Genomic DNA, 19,206 nt, shown 5'->3' on the forward strand with positions numbered 1-19,206 from the left:
ATAACAATTTTTCTATGTGCACAGTCAGTCTTTAATCTGGGACACTATTGTCTTTTCCCTAGGTTTTGAAAACAGACTCCCAAATAGGATTATGTCCAGGATTGCTACCTTCTAATTTGCTATATTTCAGCTAGACTAATTGCCATACCAGCGGATCAGCACACATTTGTAAACCACAAATTTAATCATGGCATGTATTCATCCCAAATCCTCCAATGACTTTTCATTGAGGTTAGGATAAGAACAGAACCCATTTTTTTCTCAGTACTGGGTATTGATCCCAGGGCACTCTACAACTGAGTTATATCTTACCCCTTTCTATTTTGAGAGAGAGTCTTGCTAACTTATCCAGTTTGGCCTTGAACTTGTAATGCCCCTGACTCAGCCTACAGAGATACTAGGAGTATGAACATGTACCACTGTGCCAAGCTAAAACCATTGATTCTTTAATAACAATAATTAGATGAGATTGGATTGTTCAGGGTGGTATGGCCCTAGGCAATGACATAATTAGAAAAGGTTTAGTTTCAGATTTTGCATCTTCATTTTAACAATAACTTTCTTTAAGTCTTAAGCACATTTTAAATTGGACTTATAAGTTTTATGGGCTAAACATGAGAGTTTTAAGTGATCTAAAAATATTCTGTATGTTAACACTGCTAAACTCTGAACACCTGTGTTCTTTGGTGCCCCATTTCCTTTGATTTGGAGTTTAGAATGAGTGATGACAAGTTCCTAATTCAAAACAAGAAAGTATAAGAAATATGCGCCAAAGTAAAAGCTTTTCAAAAACAGTTATCATCTCGAAATTTGCAACACATGTGTGTGTGTCTAACCTCAATTTTCCAGATAATTTATTTAGAGATTTCTTTAATCACAGATTCTTTTCCTACACTGTCATGGAGTCAGATTATTTCCTTAAGTAAAGAACTGCAGAGGTCCTAACAAACCAAAGACATACAGTAAAGATTCAGAGTTTCTTCCCTTGCTAAGAGGATCCTTACAAGAAGAAATATAAGAGGGAAAAAAAAGTGATATAATTTACTGGCTCTTGACTACATATTTAAAATTTAAGTTTTTTTTATACCTGCTCAATGAATATTCTGAATAATTATACTCTTCTATAAACATTTTATTTATAGACAAAGAAGCCAGGATTCTTAGGATTTGGGGAGGTTAAGGATACACATAGCAATGTTACATAAAATGAAAAGGAGCTACAGAGAGGAACCCAAGATACCACGGATCTTTAAAATAAAGAAATAACATAGGCTCACTTAATGGTACAGAGGAAGGCATTTTATTTTTAAAATAAAATTTGTTTTATCAATATTGACCAAAAAAATTGTATTTCTAAAAAACTGTTTAGTCCTCTGTAAGAGGATCCTGCATAGGGTTTCAGAGATGATTACAAAAATTTCTTATTTTAGTGAGCATTGCATTGTTTGGAATCAACATATCAAAAGGAGAATAAATGAGGAAAAGAGTTTCTGTCTGAGAGGTGGTGATCATTTTCTACATTCCAGTGGTAATGATCAAGGACATCAGTTCTCATGTTTGTTTCTAACAGTTTTGAGAAAGCAATGAAATTAATGTTAGCTCACATAAGCAAATGTGTATACCCCAACTCCATCTATCACCCAACTTTAAAATCTGGAATGTCTGAATCTGTAATTATTACATATGTAAACAGATGTTGGAATAGAAAAAGAAATCAAGATCATATTCAAAGGATAAGACATAGAAAATAAATGCTTAAAAAGGTATTAGATTTTGAAAAATTTAATGATAAATACTAAAGCAGGCCCCATTTCGTGATATTTCATTTAAATACCAAAGTTTTTTCATAGTTTGAAATGCTCAGGACAAATATCTTTGAAATGTCACTGATGACAGCTGTGTAAAATGGTGTGAACTCATCATCCCTGAGAAATGTTAAACACTGATGGTTCTGAAAAAACAAAATGTGATTTTCTTGAATTGAACAGGGATTTTATTTTATTTTTTATTTTTTTGGTTTTTTAACCTGACTGCATGAATACAAAGAGGCCACACATTCTTAAATGAAGGCAAATAAAAGTTCTCCTGTTTACTTCTGAAAAGAGAATGAACTGGTAAATCAAGAAAAAATTAAGAATTGTGAGAATGAAGAGTTAGATACCTATGATCAGAAACACTGGGAAAGAGGAGTTGGAACTTCAACTGAGTTCCCCGGTGTGGGTGTGAGCACTTTCTCACACTGTACATTACCAATGCTAAAATAGTAACTATGATTCAATCACATGTTTGACAACCAGAGAACTAATGCAATTGTAAACCTAAGACTTGGAAGAGAGCAAGATAAAATTGTCTGATTTTTTTTTTCATTATAGTTTTGCCCCTTTAGCTTGATAGTTCTCTGAGATATTTCTCCTTCCGTTATTGTGTTGGGTGCCTTTGTTTTGGACTATGAAAAATCTAACATCTTTTTTTTTCCTTGTCTTTCTCTTCCTGCATTGTCTTAAGAATTTTTCAAACCACATAAATTTAAAACCTCAAATAAAATCTATCTTACACCTTCTCTTTGATTCTGTTTTCTATGTATCCTTGAATGTTTCTGCTCATTGCAGAAACTAAAGGGAGTTTCAATTTTACATTACTGTTGTTTCAATGTGACTGTCAAACACATTAAACTAATCTTTTCCACTTCACTAAAAGTGATTTTCTCCTGTTCTTGCTCTTTCTCAGTGATTGAATGCCTGAATTATTGTATTATCGTTTGCTGATATTAATTTAGGACATAATTATGAAAATAGTGAAATTCTAAACTATTTAGAAAATAAAGAATTAAGATGCTACTCTTCTAGGGCATTGACATTTTTAGTATCATAACAATTTCTAACTTGTTAATATAGTAGGGTTAATTAAATCATTAACTAGATATATCCTGTTTATTGCACTTTTGGATTAAGATAAATTAAAACATAGTGGAAATACAACTCAATTGGCCTTAGATAAGTTGTTATACTGTTACTACAATAATTTTCTTGGAATTTTGAAATCATAGTTATGCAAATTTTCTTAGTTACTTACTAATTAATTAATTTAATTAGTTACTTACCTCTTTTGTTAGATTGATTCCCAAGTATTTTATTTTATTTTTCTGAAGCTATTGTGAATGATGTAGTTTTCCTAATTTCTCTTTCAGAGGATTCATCACTGATGTATATAAATGCATTTGATTTATGGGTATTGATTTTATAACCTCCTATTTTGCTGAATTCATCTGTTAGTTCTAGAAGTTATTTTAGTGGAATTTTTTGAGTTCTCTAGACATAGAATCATATCATTGGCAAATAGTGACAGTTTGAGTTCTTCTTTTTCTATTCATATCCCTTTAATTTCTTTATTCTAACTGCTCTGGCTAGAGTTTCAAGAACTGTGTTAAATAGAAGTGGTGAAAGAGGGCATCACTGTCTTTATCCAGGTTTTAGAGAGAATAATGCTTTCATTTTCTCTCCATTTAGAATTATGTTGGCCTTGGGCTTAGTATAGACAGCTTTTACGATGTTGAAGTCTCCCCCTAGTTTTTCTAGTGTTTTAAATATTAAGAGGTGCTATATTTTGTCAAGTGCTTTTTCTGCATCTATTGAGATGATCATATGGTTCTTATATTTAAGTCTATTGATGTGATGAACTATGTTTATTGTTTTCTATATGTTGAACCAACCCTGTATCCTTGGGGTGAACCCCACTTCATCCTGGTGCACTATCTTTTTAATATGCTTTTGTATTTGATTAGACAGAATTTTATTATGAATTTTTGCATCTATGTTCATCAGCAATATTGGTCTGAAATTCTCTTTCCTTGATGTGTGTTTGTCTGATTTTGTTATCAAGGTGATACTAACCTCGTAGAATGAGGAAGGATTTCCTCCTTTTCTATTTAATGGGATAATTTGAGAAGTATGGGTATTAATTCTTCTTTGAAGACCGAATAGAACTCAACTGAGAATTCATCTGGTCCTGGGATTTTCTAGGTTTGTGGATTTTGATGGCATCTTCTATTTCATTGCTTGAAAATGATCTGTTTAAATTGTGTATATCTGCCTGATTCAGTTTGGGTAAATCACAGTTCTCTATAAATTTGTTGATGTCTTTGAGATTTTCTATGTTATTGAAGTATAAATTTTCAAAATAGTTTCTAATTATCTTCTGTATTTTAACAGTATCTGTTGTGATGTTTCCTTTTTCATCACAAATTTTAGTAATTTGAGATTTCTCTCTTTTCATTAGGATGGAAAAGTGTTTATCAATTTTATTTTTACAAAGAAATCGTTTTTTTGTTTTGACACTTTTTTTGGTTGTTCCTTTTGTTTCAATTTTATTTATTTCAGTCCTGATTTTATTGATTTCATCTCTTCTACTACTTTTGTTAGTGATTTGCTATTTAGCACTTGATGGCTTGTATCACAATAGTGACAGAATGTTCTGGCTTGTATACAAGGAGGAAGCAATAAATATAGCATGTCTGATCTTCATAAAACTTCTGGATTCTTTCCTAATTGGTACTTTACTCAGAAAGCCAGAAAGCTAATTGTCTTTGTTACATAACAGATGTGATGTTCAGGAGACCTCACCCTTTTGTTTCCAACTCTTATAACCCTGAAGCACATTGTTGGACCCTTCTAAATATTTGGGGCAGAGAACATTCTTGTTGATATCCTTTTGGCTCTCTCCTTACAAGGTGGCTTTTATGACTTATTTGTGAATGATCCATATATGCTTTCTAGCACTGAATCTTGCTTCTATTTTCCCCGATACTAAATTCATTTTTATAAGTTTCACATAAATTTTACACACAGAAACATAGATATAGGGAGGTGGCAGAGGATAAGAAAAATAGAAAAAAATTAAAACTATTAAGAGAAGATCAGCGTGTCTGTGTCCCTGGAAAATTAACTCAGCAATTTAAATTTGTAACTTGATAATCAGAAAATTTATCATTATCTTGATCTGCACATAAAACAGTCCCTTTTGATATCATTTCTTTTCCAAGATAGACTGCTGAGGAGCCATACAAGTGAGATATTGAATGGAGACTTAGTGCACCCAGGTTATGATACATAAGATAAATTGATGATTAGTCATGTTTCCAGTTTTCAAGGTTTTATTCTTCATTTGAACAACATACATTGAGTAACCTGTGCACTACATAATTTCCTAAGTAGTTGACCTCAACAAAAAAAAAGAGTTAACTCTGAAGACTCCAAAGTTCTTTCTCCCTTTCTCGCCTGAAAAGAGCATGTTTTTTGGCCTTACTGATATTCAAGGCTAATGAAGTTGCTTGGTATCCTCATTTCTTTTCTGGATTTTTGTTTGTTCCTATTCTGACATGTTTTATTCTGCAATAATCAGAGATACTAACGAACATGTACTTTTAAGTGCTTAGTTAATTTACAAAGGTTTTCTTTAGCTAAAAACAGATATATGTCTTTTACCATATCCCAATAGATCTTGCACATAATATTCTTTGAAAAGAGTAGAAAAGGTTGCACTTTTATCAAACGTAATATTTAAAGATCACAGATGTTATGGTTTGGATGTGAGATGTCCCCCAAAAGCTCATGAATGAGAAAATGCAAGAAGGTTCATAGAAGAAATGGTTGGGTGAGGAGGGCTTTAAAACAATCACTGATTTAATTCCCTGATAGGGATTAACTGAGTGGTAGATGAAGTGGAAGGATGTGGCTGGAGGAGGTGAATTGAAGCATGATTTGAGGTATATATTTGTATCTGGCAGGTGGATTCTCTCTCTGCTTCCTAATCATGTAAGGCCTGTCCCTCTGTCACACTCTTTTGCCATTATGTTCTGCCTCAACTTGAGCCCAGAGAAATGAAGGCAGCCTTCTATGGACTAAGACCCATGAAACCATGAGCCCCCAAATAAACTTTTTCCTCTTACACAGTTGCTCTTGTTGGGTCTTTAAGTCAAAGTAGCAAAAAAGTCTGACTAAAACAACAAGTATACCCCAAAATTTCATGAGGAAAATTACTATGTAATAAGCTTCTTGACAGCACTGTCTATTTTATATTGCTCTTATTCAGTAATCTAAGGATACAGCAGGATTTTAACCAAGACTGCTAGGACTAGAGTTCACATCCTCTAAGGAAAAAGAGTTTAGCCTAGGTTTTCACAGGCCACAATGGGGCAATGAATATTTCCCATCTATAAACATAATACAAACTGTTTGCCCTATTAAGAGCTGATGAATGAATTGAAACCTTTTCAAAGTTAGTATAGCTTCTTTGAACAACTTATAGAATGAATAATTATCAATAAAAAGAGAAGTTTTGAACTCACAATAGTACAAATGTGATGGAAAAGACTGTTTTGCTAGTTTAGATTAGAGGCTTTTTGCTATTCTACTTGTCTCTTGTCCTAAACATAAACTTAGTATCATGCAAAAAAAAAAAAAAAGCACATTACAGACTTTTGATGCAACAATACTTCTCAAAAGTTTGATTCGCATGAAGTCAATACTGTAAATAAAGCATATATATTTGGATTCATTTTTTAAAAAGAGTGATAAATAGCACTTCTTGAGCTTATTTATATTTCATGAATTTAAAACTTATATAGTAGGATAAACTAGTATGATTTGGTGAAACAGGATGGCAGATGCCAGAGAAAATTAAGATTTTATGGGCATAGAAGAGAACTCCACATATAACATGGAAGTAAGACAAACCACAGATTTTCAAAAAAGTTGCTAATCTTTTTCTCTGTTCATAGCCACTCTCTCTGTTATTCTGACCTGAAATTTTTATAAAGTTCCAGATTTACGCTTCACTAAAAGAAAGACTGGCAGTAATGCTGAGTCCTATCATATTGTATTATAGTTCAATTAGGCAGAAAATGCTCATAAAGGACTAAATAAGAACAACTCATATCTCAGAAAGCTACTCTGAAGAAGATTTCTAACCTGAAGGCCTAGAATGGAAAAGACAAACCTAAATAAGTGTGTGTGGTGTGTGTATGTATGTGGGAGACAGAGAGAAGAAGACAGGATGCGGAAGATGGAGACACAAAATTAGGGGGGGGTGAATATAGAGAACTATGCTTCAAGTAGATTTGACCTAGAGGCTAATATTGAGACCACAATAAAATATAGACAATGACTACAGCCATGAACCTCATTTCCTTACTAATTAAACAAATTGTGCAAAACCACAGGAAATACTTCATGGGCTAGAAAAAAAATTGCAAAATTATTAAGTTCAGAATTTTTGACTATTAAGAAACATAGACATATAGTAACACTTTATGTTTCAGAAAGGTTACAAAAAATCTAGGTTTTGAAGTACATAACATAATTAAAAATATGTAGAAACCAATGATTAAATATGATGACTTTGTGAACTGAACAGAAAGAGCTTTATGTCTCCCTCTTTGTCTCTCTCATATATTCCTAATAAATGTTCTCTGATACAGACACATGCTAGTATAATTGATAAAAATGTCAGCAAGTACTTTAAACTAAGAAACTATATATTTCATTCATTCTAAACAAGAAAATTAATTATTATATTTAAAAATATAGTAAAGCCAGGTGCAGTGGTGCACATCTCTAATCCCAGCAACTTGGGAGGTTGAGACAGGAGTACTACAGGTACAAGGCCAGCCTCAGCAACTTAGTGAGACCCTACCTCAATATAGAACATAAAAAGAACAAATAAAAAACAGTAACCAACAAAAAATATGGGGTGGTAAAGAGATCCTGGGTTCGAACCCTAGTAAGTATATAAGTATAAGGAAAGAATGGATTAAGTTCTCTTCATTACCCATTTCATTGCTGAGGTCATTAAAGCTGGGATGTTGAGAACTCACATAGTTAATAAGTGACTGGTGTAAGATATGAAGTAATCTCCAGTTGTTCCAGAATTAGAAGAGCAAAGTGGTTGATCTGAGCAATTCAGTGAGAGAATAAGCTCTAGCTGCCATTCAAATGTTTTTTTAGAAAAAGAAAGCACATCAGTAGACACACTTTGCTGAATCCCTTCCAATTATTGATCACTGTGTTCAAAATGACTTCAAAATGAAATGCCTTGAACTCATTGAACATTTTCTTTTTCTCTGTTTTTTAAAGGTCAGAAGATGAGGAAGTGTTGATGGGAGTGGTCACCTCTGTTCCATTTGGCATCAACTGGGATCAGCTGATGATGGGAGATCAACTTCTGAGAAGGCATTTTTACTCTAGCACCTTACTTTTCCTGGCTTTTATATCCCTAATGTGGCCTCCCATCATCTAGGTCCCTCCACTTAAGTTGGGTGTGGGTAGCTGCACTTAATATATGGTGACTACTTTACAATAGCCAGGAAATGGACACATCCAGGCCAGTTAAGGCTTATGACCACCTCTGTCACAGTGTCCATTCTGCATATTCTTCATGTCTAGTAAACCCTGGGCCATCAGATACAAGTAAGTACAAAAACATCTTCTACCTCTTGATATGAGAATTGTAAGGACTGGTTTGAAAATGGAGGTATTGTTGTGGCCAACTTGAGAAGACAAGCTGTCACACACTTCAAAACCTAAAATTTCAAGTTGATTTAATTCTAGGTTCTTCAGACCTTTAATATATTTACACTCCACAAACGGACTTCAGCATCTGATTCTCCACAAAAGCTTATTTTAACATCTACTATTAGTAATCCATTCCTAATTTTAAATACTAAGTCTGTTTGGATAAATCAACTTTGAAAGTATAAATGATAAAATATGTACAAAATTACAAAAAATCAACACATTAGAAAACAATAATGAAAGATTATAACATGAAAAATTAAGAAATTATTAGAAGTAAAAACAAAGTTTTGGATACAGGGATAACTACTGATTAAGAATTATAATCAGAAAGAGCAAGAATTTTGTATTCTAACTAGTACTACTAGAAGTTTGGACTTGAATATAGTGTCAATATAGTGACTTTACTATGATGAGGCCACATGAAGAGGATAGTGCATACAAAATTCTCATAGAGTGTCTAGCACAAAGTTAATTTGGGACCCCAAATTTTTAGTTATATTTACATATTCACTAGGAAGATGGTCTGATACTTTTCAGTTTTTATGCAATATTATGAATTTCTATATATATATTTGCATCACCTAATCTTTTTTAATTTGTTCTAATTAGTTATACGTGACAATAAAATGCATTTTGATTCATCAACATTAATGGAAGTTCTCTTTCTTTTGGTTGTACATGATGTGGAATCACATTTGTTGTATAGTCATACAAGGACATTGGGTAACAATGTTAGATTCACTCTACTATTTTTTCTACCCTTTTACCCATCCTTCAATTCTCTTCTCTCTACCTAATCCAGAGTGACTCTTTTCTTCCCCCAATTTGTGAATTAGTATCCACATATCAGAGAAAGCAGACAGGCTTTTTGTGTGTGTGTTTGTTTGTTTTTCTTTTTCTATTTTTTTTGGGGGGGGAGAATCAACAACCAGCAAACCAGGACTATAATTCTTTAAGTAGAAGTACTGGGTTTTAATTTTAATGTCTACATTTGGACTCATGGTTCCTCTTATATTTAATTGGGCTCAATATTAGTACAGAGAGTCAGACTTACATCTTGTCTGTCTTATCAGTGAGGGCCTACCATCTCTAATGAACTCTAGTTGTATTAGTGAAAGTTGTATTTTTGTAAAGCATTAACAGAAAATATCATGCAATTTACAAGAAAAATATGAAATGATATTAGCAAGAGTAAAGCCATGTTGACTTTGCATAATAGCTATGATGCATGAAATATAATTTTTATAATCTGAAAACTTTCCTTTAGACTTCAATTTGAAAAAAAAATAGGTTGGTGGAATGCTCTTGTAAATCTAATAAAATTTAAAAGGTTTGTATAAGTGAAAGATATGAATACAACTACTATACCAAGAAGCAAGTAACAGCACCATAGTTACACTGTTGTTCTTATTTTAACCAAGTTTAGTTTTAAAGAAAAATTCAGAATCTATAGTGTAGTTTAATCCTTTAAGCTGACAGTGATAATTTCAACAGAGTTCTACATATTAAACATCCTTAGACTAGTTTCTCTCAATAATAAAACTTTACACAAAAATTATCTGGAAAGATGAGAGCAGATTTACTCCAACATCACCATGTGTATGTGGGGGCAGAAGATCTTTACTCACAGAAGCCACAGGAAGCAGCCAGTGCCCCCATTCCAGAACCTCTCTGATGTCACACTTGTCGTCATGGCACTCTGGGTACAAATCCAGAAGAGCCATCTGGTGGCTCTCATTTATTTGAGAGCAGGCGATGAGCCAAGATGGTCTCAAAGGTTTTCTCACCTTCACCCAAAACTCCAGCCAGATATGGCTGGCTTTTGCCAAGCCTTTTGGCATCGTTTAATGTGGCAGGACTGGCCACTTTGAGTGTCCTCTTTTTCTCCATCCCGTGAGTATCTCATGCAAGCTACTAGATTTCTTACAAAGAGCTAGAAGGGAAAATAGTGATAGTTAAGAGGCAGGAAGTGGAGAAAGAGGATCAGGAAGAGGAAGAAGGATATATAGTCAGAAGCACAGAGATCTAGAGTGCCTGATGCATTTAGGAACTGGTGGGTAATGCTAGTGACATTTGATGGTGTCTTTGGTGTGTTTCTAGCATAGATATTTAAAACTGTCCTTAAGGAGTGTGAGTCCTATCTCAGGTAGGCCAGGCCTCATGGGGCATTCTAGGTTGCCCCAGAGTAGAACTTAGTCTGGCTCTGCTTTCAGCTGCCGAGCCTTGGCCCAGAGTGGAGAATGGGCCCTTCCAGTGGCCACTGGGCTCCTTTGTCTCCTCAGTTTCTACAGCCTCATTTGCATGAACATATCAGACCCAGGCATCTTGCACAGAGGTAAGGCCTTAGAACCTAGAGAGGAGGGGGCAGCCCAAGGGCTGAGGCCTATAGGGGTGATTTCTAAAGTGCTCACCCCACCTAGGGCCTCAGAATCCCTTCTCTCAATGTCATCCTTAATTAGGTGCTGGCAATTTATTTCCCAATCAACTGAGGTGTGATAAAACAGAATCCTGGAGGTTTTCCAGTTGCTTTAGAAGAACTAGCAGGCTGGCAAAAGAGGCCAGGCAGGCTCTTCCAAACCTCGCAATTGATACTCTTTCCCATTTCACAGATGTCTCCAAGCACTGATCACTATTCCAAAGGGTGGAGCTCCATAGAGAGCTCTTCTGGCTGGAAACCCCCTTCTCTCTGACTGCCAGCTCATGTGAGTGGTCAGCTTGCTCAACAGGAACCGGGATTCACCTGCCCAACTCCTCCCCACCCTCTTGCTGTTGTGATTCTCCTGGGCTGCCCCAAGCAGCAGAGTGCTCAAAGGGCCTCCTGCCACTACCCAAACTTCTTCCCATGCCAGGCTCTGTGGAGCAGAACCCAGAGGCATCCTATGTGGCACATTTGAACAACAAATGTTTCCCAATGCCATGGTGTGCCAAATGTCATCTCCACCGCCTGCCCCGAACCTACCACTGTGGAAACTGCAACATCTGTGTGGAGGTGAGTATTCATCCTCCCTGTCCACTCACCAACCCATCCCCAGGCACCTAGCCAGGAGAAGGAACCACCCATCATAAGGGGGCCAGGGGTTGGTATGAGACCATCTTCCCACACTGCTAAAAGTAGGTCTGACACACTGTTGGTCACTTACATATGTCATCGTCTCTGTGTCTGCACCTGTCCTGAGAGACTGGCCTTGCTTGCACAGGTGTGACATGCAAAGGGCATCCCATCCGTGATGATCTGGTGGAGCCAGGGGGAGGAAAGGCAGTGACTGTCCCATCCCCTGCCTTGCTGATATACCCAAATTTTAGGCTGGCTGCTGCCCTGTTCTGGGGATCTTTGCCTATCCCCCTCTGGGTGTCCCAGTTGGAGGGTTTCCTGGGTTCTCAGTGCTTTTCTCTCGTGTGCACACCCTGCATGGGTTTACAAGTGCACAAGGCTGGCTGGGAAAGGCTGTTTCTTTCATCTTCATCCAGTATCTGAGAAAATAGAGGCCCAGATTTATACTACATCCTGTTCCAAGTGACACTGGGCAGGTCTTGTCTCTAAAGATCTCAGTCATGGCAGGCGAACTGATGAGCCATGGAGTCCTAACTGTTCTCTAGCAATAAAAATGCTACTTTCTCCCTGGAGATGGGAGCTCAAGTGTAGGCCCACGAGCAGGTGGCCTAGAGGGCTAGTTTGTGGGAGGCCTCAGGATTTGGGGGTGCTGGAAGCCAGGCCAGTAGACCCTCAGTGCTGCCTCCTCTCCTCTAGGAATTCGACCACCACTGCAGGTGGATAAACAACTGTGTGGGCCACCGCAACATCAGGCTCTACCTGCTGCTCCTCTTGTCATTGTGCCTCTACCTGGGTGCCGTGCTGGCTAGCTGTGTGGTATTCCTGGTACACAGGAGGCACATACCCTTCATGGACCGAGCCCTGACGTATCCACGCAGTCCCAAGGTCCCACACTGGGACCAGCTCTGGTGGAGGGGAGGGAGGGGTGGTCAGCCAAGGGGCTGGGTAACTGAAGGGGGGGTGGGATGACTGGGCGGGGCTATAGGGAGAAGTCAGTTGGGAGGACCCTTGGTGGACCTCTTGAAGGCTAGTGAGGGTGGGGCAGGACATGGCCCTTGGAATTGAGAATCCAGACTGGGGCGCATGGAGTGGGGGAAGAAGGTTGAACTGGGACAGGAAGTGGGGTGAGGTTGGGCTTAGGTGTAGTAGACTAAGGGTCCTGTCCAGAGAGGAAGAGCTGGTGGGTGGGGACAGTTGGGACATGAAAAGGAAAGGGGAGGGGTCAATGGAAAGGCGGGGCCAGGGGGGAACTGTCCCCTGGCTTGGCTTCTTAGCCTGTGCACAGCATCATAGTGGCTATACCTTCCGCTGGCTTCCTACTGCCACTCATCCTGCAGCTGCTCATCAAGGCCAGGGCAGTGAGCACCGCAAGGCGCCCCTATGAGACCCAGGTAAGGGGACCAAATGTGTGTGCCCTGATACCCAGCTGGCCACCTCTGCCCCTAGGCACTATCTCTGCTTTCTCCACTGCCCTTGGCCATGATGATGTCCCTGAGACCTTCCTGACCCACCTCTTAAGATGCAGCTCAGATCTCTCCTCCCCATGGAGCTGGGTGTTCATGCTCCCTCCTGGGTGCATTGCATTGAAAGCCTACTGTGAGCTAGGATGTGTGTTATTTGAGGGATGCATACAGAGGTGAGTAAGTACTTCATGCCCTCTTGCTGATAAGCAGCTTGCAATCAGAATAACACCAGCTGACACCCAGGAACACTCGAAGAGATGGGGTTGGTCCTGAGTGGTGTAGCAGACAGGAAGAAACTGGGAGTTTGACAAGGCAAGGGCTGTAGAATAGGACAGGCCACTCTGTGTGACCTTGGATGGTGTGTGCTTTTGGATTGGCAGAAGGCCAGACTGCATTGCCTGTGAGAGACACACCTGTGTACAAAGGCATGGAAACATGGAAGTAGGGTGTGAAAACAACAATGGAGAAAGGGATCTAATTCAAGCACAGGGTGGCAATGAGCAATGAGGTTAACCCCATGGGGTCAAGATTAGAAAGGCCCAGAAACTCAACCCTGGTAATTAGTTTGGATGAAGTGCAAACCTGGGAGAAATGGTAAAATTTCCTCAAAATGTCATGAGGAATAATTTACAAACCATAAAATTTATCCTTTTTAGTCTATAGTTCTGGATTTGGACAAATGCATACCATTGAGTACTCTCCACCATGGTCAAGGTTAGACAGTTTCATTAGTCCAGAAAATCCTTTCATTACTTGTCAATTTCTCTCCCTACATCCTTGTGGGTTTTTGCTTCCCAGAATCATGTATCGGTTCAGTTGGGTGCTTTTTAGTCTGGCTTCATTCATTTAGCCCAACACATTTGAGAGTCATCTATGTTGTTGCTCATATAAGTAGTCTATTTCCTTTTATTTCTGTGTAGTACTGTATGGATGCCCTGCTTAGTGTTATACATTCACCATTTGAAGGATTTTTTACATTGTATCTAATTTGGGGCAGTAGTTTTTCTTTGTGTGTGTGTGTGTGTGTTTTTGTTTGTTTGTTTGTTTGTTTGTTTTTCTACCAGGAATTGAAACCAGGGATGCTTAAACATCCAGCAGCATTCCCAGCCTCCTCTATTTTTTCTTTTTGAATTTTTAAAAAATATTTTGAGGCAGGATCTCTAAGTTGCTTAGGGCCTTGCTAAGTTACCAATGCTAGCTTTAGTCCTCCTGTCTCAACCTCCCAAGACCCTGAGTGTACAGTTTTGGACAACTGTGCCAGATAGTTTGGGGCAGTTCTAAAGAAAGCTGCTACAAACTTTGGTGTACAGGCATCTGAACAGAACTTTCATTTCTATTAGATAATGTTTTAGGGGTGGGTATTGTGAGTTACAAAGTAAACATATGTGGAACAACATACAGGAAACAACCTTATCATTTCTCTTTCTACCAACAATGCATGAGAATTTCAGTTGCTAAACTTCCTCACCAACATTTAACCCTGTCATTTGTCAGTGTTTTGTTTTATTTTCAAATTGTAGCCTGTCTAATAAATGAATAGTGGTATCTCATTAGGGCTCCAGTCTGTGTTTTCCTAGTGAGTAATGATGATGAGCATATTATCATGTCTTATCAGCCACCCATATGTCTTTGGTAAAGTTTTTGCTCCAAACTTTTGCCCACTTAATAATAAATGGTTGTTCACTTATTGAGTTTCAGGGGTTCTTTATATTAGATTAGGATCCACATTTTGCAAATATTCTCTTGCAATTCGTGGCTTCTCATTTCATTTTCTTCATAGCATCTTCCAAAGAGCAGGAGTTCTTAGTGGTGTTGTTTTTCCAGTAATGGGTGTTGAATCAGGGGTGCTCCACCACTGCGTTTCTCCCCAGCATTACTTGTTGTTTCTCACTCTACATGGAAAATATGTCATCTACAAGGAACCGTTTCATGACTTTCTTTCCAATCTATGGGTCTTTATTGCTTTTTCATTTGGGGGTTGAACAGGAGTGAGAAGGGTGGTCATGACGGCCTCGGGACTCCTTTAGTATGACAGCACCTTCTCTAAAGGCTCCTTCAGGAAGACAGGTGGGCAGTACCAATGCGGAAAGGGGAAAGCTGCAGACCCAGGGACAGCTGAGAAGACAGAGGAGCCTGTGAGCTCAGCACTTCCCATCCTTAGTCACCCTTTCACCACAGCCATATCTGGTCCCCTCCCCCCTGTGACTCCTCTGCTTAGCCCTTACTCCTCAGTCCTGTGGCCTGCCCTCTTCCTCCTCTCTCCAGCTTCAGTTCATCATTTAGTTTTCCTGGCAGCATTTTCCCTTCCCCATTCCTGTGGTTCTTCTAGCTCCAGGTCAGGCCTTAGGCCATTGCCCTTCCTCCTCTGCTCTGCTCAGAATGAGGCCCTCCATGTCCACATTGCCCAGTCTCAAGAGACCTAAATGTGGTCTGCACTCCTTTCCATTATCTGCAGCACCTGAAATAGGCACTAATTCCATGCTCCAACTTCCAGTCCCTTCCCTACTCCATTCCTGACCGGAAGCTCCTCCTAGAGACACTTGCTTGGTGCTTGGTGGCAAGGACTCTAGAGGAGGAGCACATTTGTCCAAATCGCAGTTCTATAACTGACTTGCAGGGCGACCTTGGCTGTGCTACTTATCCCCCTTGTCAGTTTTCCTATCACTTAACAGGGAAATATGGGTTAATTCACACAAGACACACAGAACAGTGCCTGGTACCAGAAAGTGTCCTACCTGCTGCTATTAGTATTACTACCATTTTTTTCTGTAGTCAGCTACATGTTTGTGTCTCATCTTAAAACCCAAGTAACTATCACCCTTAACATCCTAGGACTCCACTCTACTTGTTGTACCCCCTGTGCCTTATTGCCTGAAAGAGTTGACAGTGCTCACTAGCTCCACCCTTCACTTCCTGGACCACATCAGTTCATACCCTGCCCTCGGTGTCATGATGATGCTCTCAACTAGGGGCAGAGCCAGCAGACATTCTTGAGACTACCCTTTCTGGACAGGACACAGCCTCTGAAACCAGAAGGAGCAGAAATAGCCTTCTTGCATGTCTTAATGCTTAATGCTCTGGGCTTTTCCTCTGCATGTACTTGGGTGCTGTGAGCTAGGTTGCCTATATGGGTCTCTTGATACCCTCTCCCTGCACTACCCTGGCCACTCCACACCCTGCCCAGGGGCCTCATATTGCAGCTGCCCTCTCAACCCTGAGTGTAGGCTGGCCATGCTGTTTGTAGTGTGTTTTCAAAACCCAGTGCAGTGACTAGAGTTTGTTTTTTTGGCTACTGAGTATTGCACCCAGGGACACTTTACCAATAAGCTACATCCTCAGTCCCTTCCATATTTTATTTTGAAGCAGGGTCTCACTAAGTTGCTGAGGCTCCTCTCTAATTTTTATCCTTCTGCCTCAGTGTCCTGAGTCACTGTGATTCAAGGCATATACCACCATGTCTGCTTTGACTGAGGTAGATTTGATGCCCTGAAATATTTCTGGCTGGGGTGTATCTGAGTGGTAGAGCATGTGCGTAGCATGTGCAAGGCCCTGGGTTCTTCAGTACCCAGTATACAAAGAAAAATTTGAATAAATGAGTGAACCAACAAACAAAAGAATCAACATTTGAGATAGAAGAAAAGAGATAAAGGGTCAGAAAGAATTCTGATGTCTTGAGTCCCCAAGTTCAGGGGAAGTAAAAGAGGCAGCAAGAAGTTGGGCAAAAAATGCACAAGAAGATACCATTTGATGTTGGTCTGTTGATTGAGACCCAAAATGTGAGCAGGAGCTACAGGAGTGGAGCCAGTGTGAGATGCTGCTCTGGGTGCTTCAGAGTTTTTGAATTGTATTCAGGTCTGGTTGTATTCCATGAGTATGAGGGGGGGGGGGTATTCAAACTTATTGCTCAGTTCTTAAAAGTTTATTAATTATCATTCCTTTCAGCATTTTTGAATACCATATGTACCCCAATCCTTAATATATTTTGTTTTGAGATAGGGTCTCACTAAGTTACTGTGGGCCTTGCCAAGTTGTTGAGGCTGGCCTTGAACTTATGATCTTCCAGCCTCAGCCTCCCAGGTCACTGTGATTTTAGGCATGCAACATTGAACCTGGAAGGAAACTAATTTCTTTAATGCTGTGAACACCTTAAAGGAGGCAAAACCTCATAGAGCACAATGGTTCCTGTTGCTTTTTGGACATATTCCAGAGATATTCTGATGTGAAATCCACTTTCCTTCTTGTGCACAATAGTGTTGAAGATCAAAGTCTTATTGTGTGGGCCATGGGAATTGGGGGTGAACACAGGTGCTTCTGGGTCACTTGCCATTGTTCCAGAATATTTGCTAGCTAAAGCTCTTGAGGTTGGGGTGAGACTCAACCTAGTCTGGGAGCAGAAAGGGGAGAGGCTGATGGATGAAGTCAGAGGAAAGAGAAAATAGAATAAGAAAGAGTACAAGCTAGTCAGTGTCCATGGGAGGATTTGACATTTGAGCGTGACCTTTAGTGCTTTGAGTACTAGAGGCCTCTGCCCAGATTTTCCTGGTTCATCTGATATGTAACTCTGAAAATATGATTGGGCATTTCTGCTGCCACTGCCCTCCCAGATAGTGAAAGTCAATGAAGGTACATTTTTAGAAAGAAAACAAGAGGAGAGAAAGTGAAGTGGGAGCAGGATGGAGACACCATTATTGCATCAGTTGAGCAGAGCAGCACTAGAAATGTCTTAAAAGGTATGTTGAAGGACATGGCAGGAGGACATGTTTGGCCAATGGACATAGAGGAAGGATGTGGCAAAGGGAGGTAAAAGGTGATGAGGGAGCCCTGAGAAGGCAGGAGATGTGGGTGTAGTGTCAGCACTTGTCTGAAGAGAGCTGCCCACAAGTGTGTCCAGGGAAGTCATTCTTTCAGAAGCCTGGGAAGGCTGGAGTCTCTGGGTCACTCTTGGGCTCCCCTGCCCTTGGAATATTGCCACAGGCCTGTGCTGAGCCCTGCATTAACTTAACACCTTAGGGATTGTCACTGGGACATGGCCTTGCCCACTCCTGCTGATTCTGAGCTCCTCTTTCCATCCCCATCTCCCTCCAGTGTGACAATCCCTTTGACCAAGGCTGCTTCACAAATTACATCCAGATGTGTATGCCACTGGGACCCAAGTAAGTTGGTAAACCATGGGCTGAAGTGGTGGACCCTGGGGCTGGTGAGATGGGGTGAAGCTGGGTCCCTTTCCCTGGTCCCTTAATCTCCCACTCTAAGACCCTGATGCTCCCTGCTCCATTTCTTTGGGGTTTTGTCTATGGCTCTCTGGGAGCCTCTGGGAATTTCATTCTGTCTAGCTCTTGTAGGTTCTTGCTACAAGAAATGGGGGAACAGGGGAACTGCTGCCTGGATGATGCTTCTGGATGAGAGCCCTGAGCTTTATGCTTTCCAAGCTGAGGTGTGAGGGTGGTCAGGGAGAACTGGCCAATGTGGTAGTGACCCCTGGCCCTTGAACTTTTGTTCTGCAGGTACATGACCCAAGCTGTCAGTCTGCAAATAGAGCTGGGGACTGAATGGGAGCCAACAGAGGTATACTTTCCAGCACAACATCCTACACACCTCCCTGCATCCAAGTCTCCAACTCTAGTCCCCTCAAGTAGTGGCCAGTCTGCACCTTTACAGGAGGTGTGAGGAGTAGTGGGTGTGCATTGAAACAGGGGTGTCTGTGGGCTGCACAGCTATTGGGAGAAACCCTTCAGGTTGGGCTGGCTAGGGAGCTGAAGCAATTGGAGCCTAAGGATGGGGATTATGGAACTGGACGGTGCACTGTTCAGGTCACAGGGCTTCAGAACACACAGAGGTGTCCCTGGATAGACAAAGAGATAATAAGACTAAACCACAAAATTTCTAGTTACTGCTTTTTTGAAAAATAATCTTATGGCTTCTTTAAAAGTCATAATAGTTATCTCACTGGTTTTTTGCTTTCTATATTTTGCCCTCTTTTCCAAGGAAGTCTTCTATTTCACTGGGTTTTCTCTTTCATATTGTGGATAACTATTATATGTAAATCTTGGATCTTTTCTCTTCCCCAGATTATGTATTTTATGTTTTTATATTTACATCTCACTCAAAGCCTCAATGTCAT

General features: G+C 39.7%; 1 protein-coding gene across 1 annotated transcript; it reads left to right on the forward strand.

Annotated features, from left to right (window-relative positions):
• The first annotated feature begins 10,335 nt into the window (after positions 1 to 10,335).
• On the forward strand, positions 10,336 to 18,752 carry LOC139706660 (palmitoyltransferase ZDHHC19-like). The gene is made up of 7 exons (XM_071614913.1): positions 10,336 to 10,463; positions 10,784 to 10,905; positions 11,420 to 11,559; positions 12,319 to 12,488; positions 12,908 to 13,013; positions 18,171 to 18,238; positions 18,590 to 18,752. Exons 1-7 carry the CDS (start codon positions 10,336 to 10,338, stop codon positions 18,750 to 18,752), a joined length of 897 nt encoding a protein of 298 aa, XP_071471014.1.
• Positions 18,753 to 19,206: the final 454 nt, after the last annotated feature.

The sequence above is a fragment of the Marmota flaviventris genome, chromosome 8 (assembly GCF_047511675.1).
Source record: "Marmota flaviventris isolate mMarFla1 chromosome 8, mMarFla1.hap1, whole genome shotgun sequence".
Taxonomy (NCBI): Eukaryota; Metazoa; Chordata; class Mammalia; order Rodentia; family Sciuridae; genus Marmota; species Marmota flaviventris.